The sequence below is a fragment of the Myxine glutinosa genome, chromosome 2, assembly GCF_964187855.1.
Source record: "Myxine glutinosa chromosome 2, kmMyxGlut1.1, whole genome shotgun sequence".
NCBI classification, from domain to species: Eukaryota; Metazoa; Chordata; class Myxini; order Myxiniformes; family Myxinidae; genus Myxine; species Myxine glutinosa.
In genome coordinates this window covers 225,260,286-225,275,262 of record NC_136262.1, presented here as the reverse complement: position 1 = coordinate 225,275,262, position 14,977 = coordinate 225,260,286, and the positions used below count along the sequence as shown (strand labels likewise).

Sequence of the window (14,977 nt, the reverse complement as noted above, 5' to 3'; positions counted from 1 at the left end):
ACGAGTAGGCCCCAAGGCGGGCCTAGTGGTAGGCCTCAGTGCAGGCCCAGCACGAGAGGGTAGGAGTAGGCAAGTCCATGAGTAGGCCCCAAGGCAGGCCTAGTGGTAGGCCCCAGTGCAGACCCAGCACGAGAGGGTAGGAGTAGGCAAGTCCACGAGTAGGCCCCAAGGCGGGCCTAGTGGTAGGCCCCAGTGCAGGCCCAGCATGAGAGGGTAGGAGTAGGCAAGTCCACGAGTAGGCCCCAAGGCAGGCCCAGTGGTAGGCCCCAGTGCAGGCCCAGTGGTAGGCCCCAGTGCAGGCCCAGCACGAGAGGGTAGGAGTAGGCAACAAGAGTTCGATCAACGTCACCCTTCCGGTAGAGAGATTGCAGCTGGACACTCTACAACCCCCGAAAAGCACTCTGCCATAAGCCCTCTCCCAAAATGGCCACTCACTCCTCTGAATCACATCCTGGCCACTCCCCCTGCCCCACAGCCAATCATAGGCTTTATACCTATGGACCAAACCACCTGGTCTAACTCACAGGGGGGTGTGGGGGAAGGAAGAAGAAAAAGGTCACAAACCGTAACAGTTCTCCGCCCCTGATGTACCATAGCTCCCCGGGCTAGGTCGAGGCGAGAAGTTAGGTTTGTGGAACCCCATCCTGTGGGTTAAGGCATAGTCATCAGCCATGGCTGCTGCCTCATACAGCTTTGGTACTTTCCTTTCCTCCAGATGAACTTTAATGTCCTCGTGGACAAACTGTTTGAATTCCTCCACCAGGATCAATTGTCGCAATAGTTCGAAGTCTTTCCCAACCCCTTTGGAATCACACCACCTGTCAAACATGGTTTCTTTCATTCTGAAAAACTGCACATGGGTCTCACTCTCCCTCTTCCTGGCATTCCGGAATTTTTGCCGGTAAGCTTCCGGGACCAATTCATAGGCTTTGAGAATGTTTTTCTTCACTATCTCATAATCTGCACATTGGTCAATCGGTAAAGCCGAATAAATATCTTGAGCTTTACCCACCAGAACACTTTGCACTAATATGGTCCAGGACTCCTCAGGCCATCTTAGCAGTTGAGCCACTTTCTCAAAGTGTGAAAAAAAATTGGCTACCTCCTTTTCATTGAAGGGTGGAACCAGCCTCACATGTCTGCCAACATCCCAGGTGTTCTGACTAGTTGTCGAACCAGTCAGCATGGATGGTACCTCTCCCCGTTCTCTCATTAAATCCCGCTCCTTGGCTTTAATTTCCTGCTGAAGTGCCATTTCGTGTGCCTTTAACTCCCTTTCAGCTTTTTTCTCCTCTGCTTCGAGTTCCCTTGCAACTCTCCTTTCCTCTGCTTTCATCCTTTCTAACCTTTCCTGGAGTTCTCTTTCCACTCTCCTTTCCTCTGCTTTTCTTTCCTCTGCTTTTCTTTCCTGTGCTGCTCTTCTTTCCTCGAGTTCTCTTGTAGCTCTCCTTTCCTCTGCTTTTCCCTTTTCTACCCTTTCCTGGCTCTGCAATTGCATCTCCAGTTTCCGGAGCTCCACATCTTCTTGTTCCTCCGGTAACCAATCCAAGGCTACCTCTGTCCATGTTCCTAATCCCACCAGAGATTGCATCACCACTGTCTGCATCTCTGCCTTCTTCATATTACTTCGGACCTCCAAGCTAAAATGTTTGGCCAATTTAAAGAGTTCCGATCTTAATAATGCTCTGAACTGTGCCTCACTAGGGGTCGCTGCAAACTTCCCTGCATCAAACTCCATGGTGACTATTGTTAACACCTGTTAACCTTCACACAAGAAAAAAAAAAAAAAATTTCTTCTATTTTTGGAAAAATTTGGGAATGTTGGAAAAAGTTCCAAATTTGGGAATTCTGGGAATGTTAGGGAATTCTTTGCCGGACTAAATTTAGGGAATTGTATATCCTGGACGCAGACCCAATTTCGAGTCCACGAGTCAATTGGACGAGCCCCCAATTTCTGTTACGTGTTCCTCCCCGACCTTCTGGTCTCGGTATACCACCGAACACCGAGAGGAGTCACGGCAGAAAGAATAGTTATTCAGTTTCAAAATCAATCACTAATGAAACCATCCATGAATCCATCAAATGAAACACTCAAATCAATAAGGGAACCACACCAATGGTTGTCAATGAACAAATAATATATTAAAAGCACACAAGAAGAACCATACAACAATGGTGGCAATCAACCATACAATCAAGATCTGAAGATGGTAACCTAGCTCAAACTCACGGCACCCCCAGGGACTGAAACAGAGCCCTTCTCAATGTCTCTAGAACACAGTGGTGCTCCCGGCGATGAGGCGGGTAAGGAGATGTAGGCAAGGCGGGGACCATCACCTGGTCCCAGCCAACCCCAATTGGCGGTGGAAAGAGGAATCCCAAAGACGCGATCCAAACGTGCACATACACCATGCAGTCGCGAACCGCACCATATTCTTCAAAGGCTGCTGTCGCGCACACACATCCTCGGCAAACCACCGAAGGGTCGGACCAGCGGACGCGGCTAAACAAGGTTCCGCGAAGGACGCGCGAGGTCCCCGAAATGGCGGACGGCTCTTCCTCGAGCCGCAGCCTCGAGGCGAAGATTCTCTGGAATCTCACACCTGTACCTGGCTTCGCAGGCTTTTCCACAACTCCAGCGATAACACCAATCGCACGAGATTCCTTTCAAGGACTCAAAGTTCACTCGCCATGTACGCTCGACCACGCTAGGTACGGAGCTTATTACAAAACGCGTCGTTTCACCTCCGCCTCACGCCCTCTTCTTGTCGCTCCACGTCTTCCGGTGCACGACCCGATTTCCTGTTACATTTTTACCATTCGCGCTTTTAACCTTTTAATCACAATAACCATTTCCTTTAAACAACAATAATCGCCGTTTCCTTCCAACCCCGATAAGAATAATAATACATAACCAGCAATGTTACAAGTGGATGAAAGCCACAACCACGGAAGGGCCGAATCCGTAACAATATGGACATTGCAAGGACTTCCAGGAAAGAATTTGGAATTTCGAAAAAAGTGTATCTGGGGTGAATTAGCGGGGGTAGAAAAGATCAAGGTTTGGGATGGGGGAAGACAAGAGATGGTGGTGAATAGCTGTTTTAAAGACCTGGAGGGAGGAGTGGGATTGAAGGGAGTGGGGAAGTTTGTTCCAGAGGCGGGAGAAAAGGGGAATGAACGAGTGAAGGTGAGCAGAGAGCCTAGATTTTGGCAGTTTAACCATAAGAGGGTGGCTCTCTGAGAATGGCCAGAGAGATGTCCACTTTAACAACCACATGATCAGAAGAACCGATTGGAGCAGAAGAAGAGTAGCAGACATTTGCAGCGAAGTTTGTCACAACCAAGTCTAGAAGAGAAGATACTCCATTCACTGAGATATAAGAATTATTTCAAAGAACCGTGGCATGGATTGGATTAAATGGTCAGAATGCACCACAGTAAAGAGTGTTGAGAATCAACAATTTGCACAGTTTGCACTTGCCTGGTCATCACTATTGGCTCCGCAATTTGCACTTGCATTGTCCACCCACTCCCATCCACATTTTTGAGTAGTGATCGACGCCCATGGGCCCAGCATAGCAGAAAGTTTTTCCTTCAGTATTTATTCATAGATGGAAAATACTACAGATATACGGTATTGCTCATCCAATTAAATGAATAACATTATTAGATCACGTTAAGAGCAGATACTCATGAAAGGTAGGTTTGCCTCGACATGAATCATATTTCTCTAAAGCTCAGTGGCGTCGCACCACTTGGCACTCACCTTCAAGTCTCACTCAGCTTAAAGTCCCACTCACCTTCAAGTCCCACTCACCTTCAAGTCCCACTCACCTTCAAGTCCCACTCACCTTCAAGTCCCACTCACGTTCAAGTCTCACTCACCTTCAAGTCCCACTCACCTTCAAGTCCCACTCACCTTCAAGTCCCACTCACCTTCAAGTCTCACTCACCTTCAAGTCTCACTCACGTTCAAGTCTCACTCACCTTCAAGTCTCACTCACCTTCAAGTCTCACTCATCTTCAAGTCCCACTCACCTTCAAGTCTTACTCACCTTCAAGTCCCACTCGCCTTAAAGTCCCACTCACCTTCAAGTCCCATTCACCTTCAAGTCAAGTCCCACTCACCTTCAAGTCCCACTCACCTTCAAGTCCCACTCCCTTTCAAGTCCCAATCACCTTCAAGTCCCACTCACCTTCAAGTCCCACTCACCTTCAAGTCCCACTCACCTTCAAGTCAAGTCCCACTCACCTTCAAGTCCCACTCACCTTCAAGTCCCACTCACCTTCAAGTCTCACTCACCTTCAAGTCCCACTCACGTTCAAGTCTCACTCACCTTCAAGTCTCACTCACCTTCAAGTCCCACTCACCTTCAAATCTCACTCACCTTCAAGTCCCACTCCCTTTCAAGTCCCACTCGCCTTAATGTCCCACTCACCTTCGAGTCTCACTCGCCTTCGAGTCCCACTCGCCTTCAAGTCCCACTCGCCTTCAAGTCCCAATCACCTTCAAGTCCCACTCACCTTGAAGTCCCACTCACCTTCAAGTCAAGTCCCACTCACCTTCAAGTCCCACTCACCTTCAAGTCCCACTCACCTTCAAGTCTCACTCACCTTCAAGTCCCACTCACCTTCAAGTCCCACTCACCTTCAAATCTCACTCGCCTTCAAGTCTCACTCGCCTTCAAGTCCCACTCGCCTTCAAGTCCCACTCGCCTTCAAGGCCCACTCGCCTTCAAGTTCCACTCGCCTTCAAGTCCCACTCGCCTTAAAGTCCCACTCACCTTCAAGTCTCACTCACCTTCAAGTCCCACTCACCTTCAAGTCTCACTCGCCTTCAAGTCCCACTCGCCTTCAAGTCCCACTCGCCTTCAAGGCCCACTCGCCTTCAAGTCCCACTCACCTTCAAGTCTCACTCGCCTTCAAGTCCCACTCGCCTTAAAGTCCCACTCACCTTCAAGTCCCACTCACCTTCAAGTCCCACTCACCTTCAAGTCCCACTCACCTTCAAGTCTCACTCACCTTCAAGTCTCACTCACCTTAAAGTCCAACTCACCTTCAAGTCCCACTCACCTTCAAGTCCCACCCACCTTCAAGTCTCACTCACCTTCAAGTCCCAATCACCTTCAAGTCGCACTCACCTTCAAATCCCACTCACCTTCAAGTTGCACTCACCTTCGAGTCTCACTCACCTTCAAATCCCACTCACCTTCAAATCCCACTCACCTTCAAATCCCACTCTGTGGGTATAGTTACACAGACGGGAGACGTCGAATCATTATATGGCACATGGCAGGAGGATATCTCATTTGAGAGCTTGTCTAGTCTTGTCTGGGTTCAGTCTCCAAACGAGATCAGGTTCAAGTCAGTAAACAAACAAATAAATAAATAAATAACGCTGCCGTTCTAATCCAGTGCACCATGCATAAAATCGGTGCTGCATCTCGGAGCACATCCTTTGGAATGGCCTGCAAAGTTAACTACTATCCAGTCTGCATTTCACACGTTGTGGACCTTAAATACGCCATATATCTTTCTAAAGGAGTACACTATATGTATGCTGGTTCCCTAACCAAATTCCCTGTTTTCAATGAGTTGTATTGTCAGCACCATGCAAGCAGTGTGGATACAGCACAGCTACATATGATGTGCCATATAGTCCGATTTACCTCTTGTGCCAACGTTTGGATAACTCTCATGTATTATTCTACCCTTATACTTATAATAGGGCCCACAAGCATCCGTGACCATGTTGTGGAACGTTGGCCGAGGCCCTCACCTTTTCACTTTTAAATTTGTTTTTACAAAGTTACATGATTATTGGATGGTAAATGTGACCAGCATTCCAAAAAGTGTTTTCTGTAGGAATGGGTTGCAGGGTGTTTCAGGTATCAGGAGTAAACGGCTTCAACCTCTCTTTGCTCGGCCTAGGCTAAACAAATGGTGGAGGCTAGTTGTACCTTTTGTACTCATCTACATATATACATATCGACCTATGTATACATGTATATACCGACGTTTCATTTGGTAGACTTTACTGTCATGAACTAGAACAGCACTCAGTAGAGAGCATACCTGGTTGGCCATATTTCGTGTAAGGAGGATGAAGAAGAACATTTTCAAAAGGTCATTTGTACCATGTGCAATTCAAATGCTAAATTCAAATTCCTAGACATTTTGCTGTTTAGTCGGCCATCTTCCATATTTCATATTTATTTTATATTTTATATCTTTTTATATTGTTTTCATATTCCCTTTGTGTTTTATGTTTTAATGATGGTCAACTTACGGTGTCACCAAAGAATAATTTCCCTGAAAATGGGACAATAAAGATTTATTATTATATCACTCAATGGTGAAGACTCACTTAAAAAATTAAATAATTCTCATTTCCGAATCCATATTCAAATCTTCACCAAAATTGAATCGATTCTTCCTTGTTACACACACAACCTGTCTACCAAGTTTCGGCCAAATCCATCCCCAACCTTTTGAGATATCCCGCAATGTATAGTTTTTGGCCCGATCTCCCAATGGTGACGAATCACTTAAAAAATTAAATAATTCACATATCCGAATACATATTCAGATCTTCACCAAAATTGAATCGATTCTTCCTTGTGACACACACAACCGGTCCACCAAGTTTCGTCCAAATCCATATATAACTTGTTGAGATATCCCGCATCGTAAAGTTTTTGGCCCTATCTCCCAATGGTGAAGAATCACTTAAATAAATAAAAATTCTCATATCTGAATACATATTCAGATCTTCACCAAAATTGAATCGATTCTTCCTTGTTACACACACAACATGTCTACCAAGTTTCGTCCAAATCCATCCACAACTTTTTGAGATATCCCGCAATGTATAGTTTTTGGCCCTGTCTCCCAATGGTGAAGAATCACTTAAAAAATTAAATAATTCACATATCCGAATACATATTCAGATCTTCACCAAAATTGAATCGATTCTTCCTTGTTACACACCCAACCGGTCCACCAAGTTTCGTCCAAGTCCACCCACAACTTTTGGAGAGATCCCGCAATGTATAGTTGTTGGCCCTGTCTCCCAATGGTGAAGAATCACTTAAAAAATTAAATAATTCACATATCCGAATACATATTCAGATCTTCACCAAAATTGAATCGATTCTTCCTTGTCCCACACACAACCTCTCCACCAAATTTTGTCCGGATCCGTCCACAACTGTTTGAGATATTCTGTTCACAATCAAACAGACAGGGGTGAAAACATAACCTCCATACACATTTGGTGGCGGAGGTAATGAGGTAGGGCGTTCCCAGCTCAGGAAAAGGCCCAACCTGGATGAGTCACACCCTGGAGCCCCGAACTAGTGGTCAAACGGCAAGCGAGGCGAAAAAAGTCTGACTATACTGTAAAGTGTGTAAATGATCACCAGGCGAGCGATCTGGACTTGTGTTTGCCGTGTTAATGAAAATCTACTCAGGGAAGATCTAAATCCGTGGTTGAGCGCAATGGAAAATCGCTCTGGCCGTCACATTCCCGACGCAAGTGCGAAATTTTCCATCAAATTGCGCTCCAGGAGTCATATAAATGTCCACCGAGGCCTGACTTGAGGTGGCTACTCTCACCAACGGCACCATGAGAAGCAGTTCGTACTCTTACAAAGGTCAAAACGCCCTGTCCGTGAGTGGCTCGGCCCGCCAGATGCCTCGGGTGGCCAGTCCGTCCCCGGTGCGTCGAAACGTCATCGGGAGCCGGTCACAGTCATGGGCGCCGGTGGCGACGAACGTCGCGTCGTGTGCCCGTGGACGAGGGGTGGCGTTCGGGGTGGGCACGGACTCGTCGGAGTACGGCATAGACGAGAAGGGGGAGCTGCAGGTGCTCAACTCCAGGTTCGTGGGCTACATCGAGAAGGTGCGCAATCTGAACCAGAGGAACGGTGAGCTGAAGGCAGAACTCGAGGAGCTGAGGACGAAGAACGTGGCGCCCTCTGGTCTCTGGGAAGAGTTCGAACCACAGTTTCAGGAAGCACGTGATGCGATGGAGAACCTTTCGCACGAGCGAGGTATTGCCGATATCGCAAAGGGCAACTTACAGGAGGACATGGCGTACTGGAATGCCAGGAGCGCGGAGGAGCTGAGGCTGAAAGAAGAGGCCATTAGAACGCTCAGGCAGTTCCAGAAGGACGTGGACGACGCCACCTTGCAGAAGGTAGAGCTGGAAAGGCAGGCGGAACAGCTGGTGGCCGAGTTCGAGTTCTTGAGGAAACTTCACGACGACGAGGTGGCGGACCTCATCTTGCAAATCCAATCCTCGAACGTCACCGTGGACCTGGAGACCAGCCGCCCGGATCTTGCCGCCGCCCTGCGCGACATTCGCTCCCAGTACGAGTCCGTCGTCACCAAGAACGTGCAGGACGCGGAGGGCTGGTACAAAAACAAGCTGGACACGCTGAAAGTGCAGGCCGTCAAGCACGAAGACCAACTCCGCGTCATCAAGGACGAGATCTTTGAGTACAGACACAAAATAACAGCGCTGCACAACGAGATCAACGCCCTGCGCAGTCGCAACGAGAGTCTCGAGTCACAGCTCGAGGACATGGAAGAGGAGCATTGGAACAACATGGCGTTGATGGACGAGTCCATCGCTCAGCTTGAGTGCCAGCTCGCGGACATCAAGATGGACGTCGCGCGATACTTGAAGGCCTACCGTGATCTTCTCAACATCAAGATGCAACTGGATGTGGAGATCGCCATGTACAGGCGACTGCTGGAGGGCGAAGAGCAACGCATCGATGTGGCAGCCACATCAGGTGAACATCCGATGGATAACTTGCTTTAGTGGCACCAAAAATTAGGCTCATCATTAAATGAGCTTGGTGTCGGCTTAATCTACCGCAAGGGTATGCAAAAAGGTCAAAAGGAAGCGTATATGGGATATCTATTTATTACGTACGAAAAATAGTGGAATCTTGACCAATGCTCCCATATTAAGTGCTGCTCATTCGACACACTTTACTCGTACCTGCCTCTGTTATCTATCTATAATTCCAGTAATCTCTGTGTGTTTGTTTGTTTGTACGTTTGTTTGTCTGTGACCGCTGTTTCTCGACAACCACGGGTCCGATATACTTTAAACTTGCCAGGTATATTGCTGGGGACCCGAGGATGTGCCTTTTCAAGGTTTCATATTAATCGGACAATTACTTACCGAGCTATGTCCAAAAAACGATTCAACCAATCAGAGAGCAGCGAGCTATCGCGTGTGCCGAACGTGGCGAACACACTCTGCCTCGGATGGCACATTTGAGAGCGTATTCATTTATTTCCCGTCGGCAAACTATGTTGGCGCTATGTTGGCGTTAAACGATGTTTTAAAACTAATTAAAACCCCGGGGGGATTGTCACTGTACTCGCAAGCCGTTCGCCGTTCGCTTTGGCGTTGCGAATGGACCAAAACATTTCATGCACCAAACCATTTCATGTAAAGCGTTCGCCGTTCGCTTTGGCGTTGCGAATGGACCAAAACATTTCATGCACCAAACCATTTCATGTAAATAGAGGGGGGGATATAATTTTAGATATAGATATAGTACGGGCATGCCCTAGTCTATCTATAATTCCATTAATCTCTGTGTGTATGTGTGTATGTGTGTATGTGTGTATGTGTGTATGTTTGTCTGTGACCGCTGTTTCTCGACAACCACGGGTCCGATATACTTTAAACTTGCCAGGTATATTGCTGGGGACCCGAGGATGTGCCTTTTCAAGGTTTGAAATTAATCGGACAAGTACTTACCGAGCTATGGCGATTTAGCCGTTCGCCGTTCGCTTTGGCGTTGCGAATGGACCAAACCATTGCATGTAAATAGAGGGGGGGGGTTCTGTGGTCGTTGCGAATGGACCAAACCATTCATGTAAATAGAGGGGGGGGGGGGGGTTCTGTGGTCGTTACTGCCACGTGGTTTCAAAGTTTTTTTTTGTTGTTGTTGTTTGCACGCATGTTTTTTTGCACCCACGTACGGGCACGCCCTAGGATGTTTACACACACACACCCCTACACAAATTTTTTTTTTTTTTTTTTTTTGGCAAGGAACGGGCACCCACGTACGGGCACGTCCTAGCTTATATATAGTACGGGCATGCCCTAGTCTATCTATAATGCCAGTAATCTCTGTGTGTCTGTCTGTGACCGCTGTTTCTCGACAACCACGGGTCCGATATACTTGAAACTTGCCAGGTATATTGCTGGGGACCCGAGGATGTGCCTTTTCAAGGTTTCATATTAATCGGACAAGTAGTTACCGAGCTATGTCCAAAAAACGATTCAACCAATCAGAGAGCAGCGAGCTATCACGTGTGCCGAACGTGGCGAACAGACTCTGCCTCGGACGGCACATTTGAGAGCGTATTCATTTATTTCACGTTGGCAAACTATGTTGCCGCTATGTTGGCGTTAAACTATGTTTTAAAACTAATTAAAACTAATTTGCGATTCTTTCGCTTTCCTGCGCGTTTGTGCATGCTATGGCGATTTCTTTACCAAACTCCGCAAGCCGTTCGCTTTGGACCAAACCATTTCATGTAAATAGAGGGGGGGGATTGTCACCGTACTCGCAAGCCGTTCGCTTTGGACCAAACCATTTCATGTAAATAGAGGGGGGGGGGGGGGGGGATATAATTTTAGATATAGATATAGTACGGGCATGCCCTAGTAAATAACAACTACAAACAAATGCAGGAAATTGAGAAAGTTGATAATGGTAGGTTGTAGCAGTTAAGCATTTGCATGTGTTAGTAGTTTGTTAATCTATATTAATATTTTGTTAATGAATGCGACAATCATTGTTAAAGAATCCCCTTTATGTATTTATTACGTACACGAATATGGCAGACATTTTGGATCACTGTTTGTATTTATTACGTACGCAAATATGGCCGAAATTTTGGATCACTATGTATTTATTACGTACGCAAATATGGCAGAAATTTTGGATCACTGTTTGTATTTATTACGTAAGCAAATATGGCAGAAATTTTGGATCACTTTATGTATTTACTACGTACACAAATATGGCAGAAATTTTGGATCACTTTATGTATTTACTACGTACACAAATATGGCAGAAACTTTGGATGACTATTTATTACATACATAAATATGGCAGAAATTTTGGATCCCCTTATGTATTTATTATGTACACAAATATGGCAGAAATTTTGGATCCCTCTTTGTATTTATTACGTACGCAAATATGGCAGAAAATTTGAATAGTCATCGTTCGTCCTCACTGCTATGTCCCATAAGTGCTACATTTCCTTCACATGTCCTTAATCCTATATATACGACCGACCAGCCTCCTTTCCTATGATCCTATCACCTTACACTCCAAAATTTACTACTTCCCAAACTCTGTGCAGTTAGTATCTCTATTTCCTATTATCCCTCAATTTTTTTTCTTAACATAAATTTTCTGGTTTTAAATCTTCCCGACCCCATGCGTACGTAATAGATTAACCCTGACTAAACGCTCGTAAGATCGCTGCACTTCTCTTCACATACAAAACATCATAATGTCCGCTGATAAGTTTGCAAATTATGCTTGCACTGCATTTTGTTTCGGTCACGTGATGTCCAAACATACGAATGTAACCAAAATTGTATAATAAATACGGACGCAAGTATAGCAGAACTCTCACCACCCCACCCTCTACCCGGCTTTGGGTACGTAATAAATCGATGACCCGAAACTATTGGGATTAATGACGTTTCTCAGGAAAGTCTGACCTTTTTTGGACTTGCTGATCAATCTCGTACATACGTTGATGGCATGCACCTGTGTGCACCTTTGTATAATAGCACGGACAGGAAGGAGTACCGGATGGGATTTGAACTTTGGTCTGTGCGTATTTTACCTTTTTCAGGTTCGGCTCTTTCAACAAAGGGAGAGGTGAAGGTACGCGTCCTGTGAGCTGGTGAACCCCAACGGGTCATCGAGGGTCGCTGGGATGCGAGACATCAATGGTGTACGTGTGGTGTCCGTCGTTCTGAGAGTCTTTCTCTGTCCCTTGCACCAGGTTGTGCTGTCGTCCATTTTAGCCTCTCTTGGTATTGCTTCGATGTCATCACGTGACAGGCAGATGTCACCCCTGTTGGAGCGTTTTTGCTAAACAAAATTCCATATCCAGTGCTTTATCATCACTTGATATTCATCTCGCGTGAAAACCCCACATCCGCCCACCTGCCCTCCTGGGCCACACCTTGATCCTCTACAAAATAGCGTCGTCGAGGGCTTTGCGAATTAATTAACACCAGCCTTGCTTTTGTGGCTGCGCTAGTTGGGTTATGATTGTCATGATGGCTCTCACAATGTCATGGAAAACGAGTGTTTCTGTAGGATATTAAAGTCGCTTTGAAGCAAACCTTTCTGGTTTTCTTAACATTAATTAGCATCTCTTTTTAGATACCATGTTTGTTGATACCTTCAGCAATGTGTTCACATAAACTGTCACAGTCAGAGACTATCATATGCTACATCCAGATAGGAAATTACAAAAATTAGAGGATGGAATTTTTCAAATTCTGCCAACATTGTGGATGTGATAATTTTTTCTGACCTAACAAAGGAGGATGGATGGATGTTCTTGAAAGGTGAATTCCAAATCAACAAGACCAAAAGTCTAACAGCGGCGTCGCCAGGCTTGTAAAATATTATAAACCACAAACACATGTTTAGCTTTTCAAACAGTCGCTAATGCTGTTTATAACATTAAACAAAGAAATCTGGAGTAATCCCGACATCCGTAAAGGTAAGTTTTACTTACAGCAATGAGCGAAGATCTACTGTAATCTATGTACCCCACAGGGGTTGGAGGTGTGCTCATTTACCAAGCAGCTAGCTCGCGCTTGCCAAGCCAGCCGTTCCTTACTGGTTTTGAATGCAATGCTTGCTCGAATGCTTAAACCACTTGATCTCTCCAAAATAAAGTTGGTAAATGAACACACTCCCAATGTTTTTGAGACCCGACCATAGATCGACTGTAATCTAATGAAAATGTTGGTCGGTGGACTCAGCTGTCGTAATTACATCATAGACGTAATGACGTAACGGACACAAAACTGATATAATTTAACTTTCAGTAAGTTTGCAGTCACTACGAAGGGATTAGTGTTACGATTAGATTTACTATAATATTAACGTTACGTTATGATTATTTAGAAAATAATAATACTATAAAAAAACCGAGGCTAATTCCTGACTTCCTCGGTTATTAATATTAGTGCTGAACAACGCTCATCACTGATCATGAACCATACACCGCTTCAATCCGTAAACCTTCAATTCACGACATTGGGATAAAAGTGTTATGGTTATATTTACTATATTATTATTTTTATTACGAAAACGATACCACTGAAACGATACCCTACTGTATTAAGAAACCTGGGCTTAATTTGTCCAAAGCGGCCCGAAGATGAGGCATAACGCCTAAGGCCTAAGGCCTATACGTACCGTACTGTTGGAAGAGACGTAACGCCGATGCTTTCGATATTTCATGATCATTTTAACAATCGGTTTGTGTGTGTTTCACACTGAATGGAAAAGGTAAAGGTAGAGCATGGCGATTGTGATATATGACAGGTTCGACGATCTGTTCGGCATGAACGGCATATAAATCAAAATGGCGGAATGTGGAGGTCAGCTGCATACGCCGTAATGACATCAGACGTAATCACATCACCCTGTCATGTGACCATATCCTCAGCTGATTGGTATACGTTTGAGGGGATACACACGGACGACAAACACTGTTCGAGATGGCTTTGCCGGATGGGCTACGCCGTAAAAATAATGCCAATATTACAGGTAGAATTGGTTACAGAGACATTCACATCTACAATGCGTACATCAGATGCTGGTGCCATTATGAAATTTGATTTCCCAATTTCACTGGGGCAGTGTCTGGTGCGGCTGTGTCACTGATGTTTCAGTTTCTGTTTCTTCTTGAAGTTCCCTTTCAACCCCCTGACAGCGTTCTTTGGCCATCTGGACCTCCTGACAATCAGTGGATTTCCTGCAGAAGGTCAAATGATATCCGTGATATTTTAGGAGTCGCGGAAGGCGAGAGAACGAGGCCATTCGAAAGGTTCGAAGTTGGTTTATTCAAACAGCAAGATCCAGCACACTAAAAGCGAACGGAAGTCGGCACGCTTATATAAAGCCAAAAGCCCTCTTCGGAGGGTGTGGCTCCAGCAACCAGTCACGTCCACACAACCAAAAGTCCAACAGGCCCGTGCGCGTGTATTATGCCCAAATAAGGTAATGGTTACCTGCACATAAGGTAACCGTCACATGCGGTTACCTGCACATAAGGTAACCGCCACAATATCCATATACTGTAGTAGTAGCTTTAATTACAATGCCTGATGATGATGATCCACTTGCCATGTATGTTAGAAGTAGAATGAATGGCGCTCCACGTCATGACAACCGATTATGTCTCCACCCACATTATTACATCATTATACATACTTGCACTAAGTTTGATTTAGATCCCTTCAGCCGTTTTCAAGTATCACGTTTAACTGACATGACCTCTGACCTCTTGATACCGAAATCTAATCAGTTCAACTTTGTATCATCATACATACTTGTACCAAGTTTGACTTAGATCTTTAAAAACTTAAAACTTAGTTTGACTTCAGTCATTCTTAAGTTATCGTGCTAATGAAAACCTATCACAGATGGACAGACGCGTGGACGGATGGATGCACACACGCATGGACGGACAAACACACACACTAACACAAGTGCGAAAAGTGTTTTTCAACACTAACACAAGTGTTAAAAGTGGTTTTTCCACACTAATACAAGTGCGAAAAGTGGTTTCCTACACCAACACAAGTGTGAAAAGTGGTTCCCTACACCAACACAAGTGCGAAAAGTGTTTTTTCCATACTAATACAAGTGCGAAAAGTGGTTTC

At 45.4% G+C, this 14,977-nt stretch overlaps 1 protein-coding gene and 1 pseudogene across 1 annotated transcript in view; one reads left to right on the top strand and one right to left on the bottom strand.

The window, feature by feature from the left end:
• The first annotated feature begins 7,630 nt into the window (after positions 1-7,630).
• LOC137422157 (desmin pseudogene) lies at positions 7,631-8,833 on the top strand (annotated as a pseudogene).
• The window catches only part of LOC144890843 (alpha-internexin-like), a 39,376-nt gene continuing 33,228 nt past the window's right edge, over positions 8,830-14,977 (bottom strand). The window contains exon 2 of the mRNA XM_078772702.1: positions 8,830-8,883. Within this exon, the coding sequence (XP_078628828.1) occupies positions 8,830-8,883 (54 nt within the window). The remainder of the gene's footprint in view (positions 8,884-14,977) is intronic.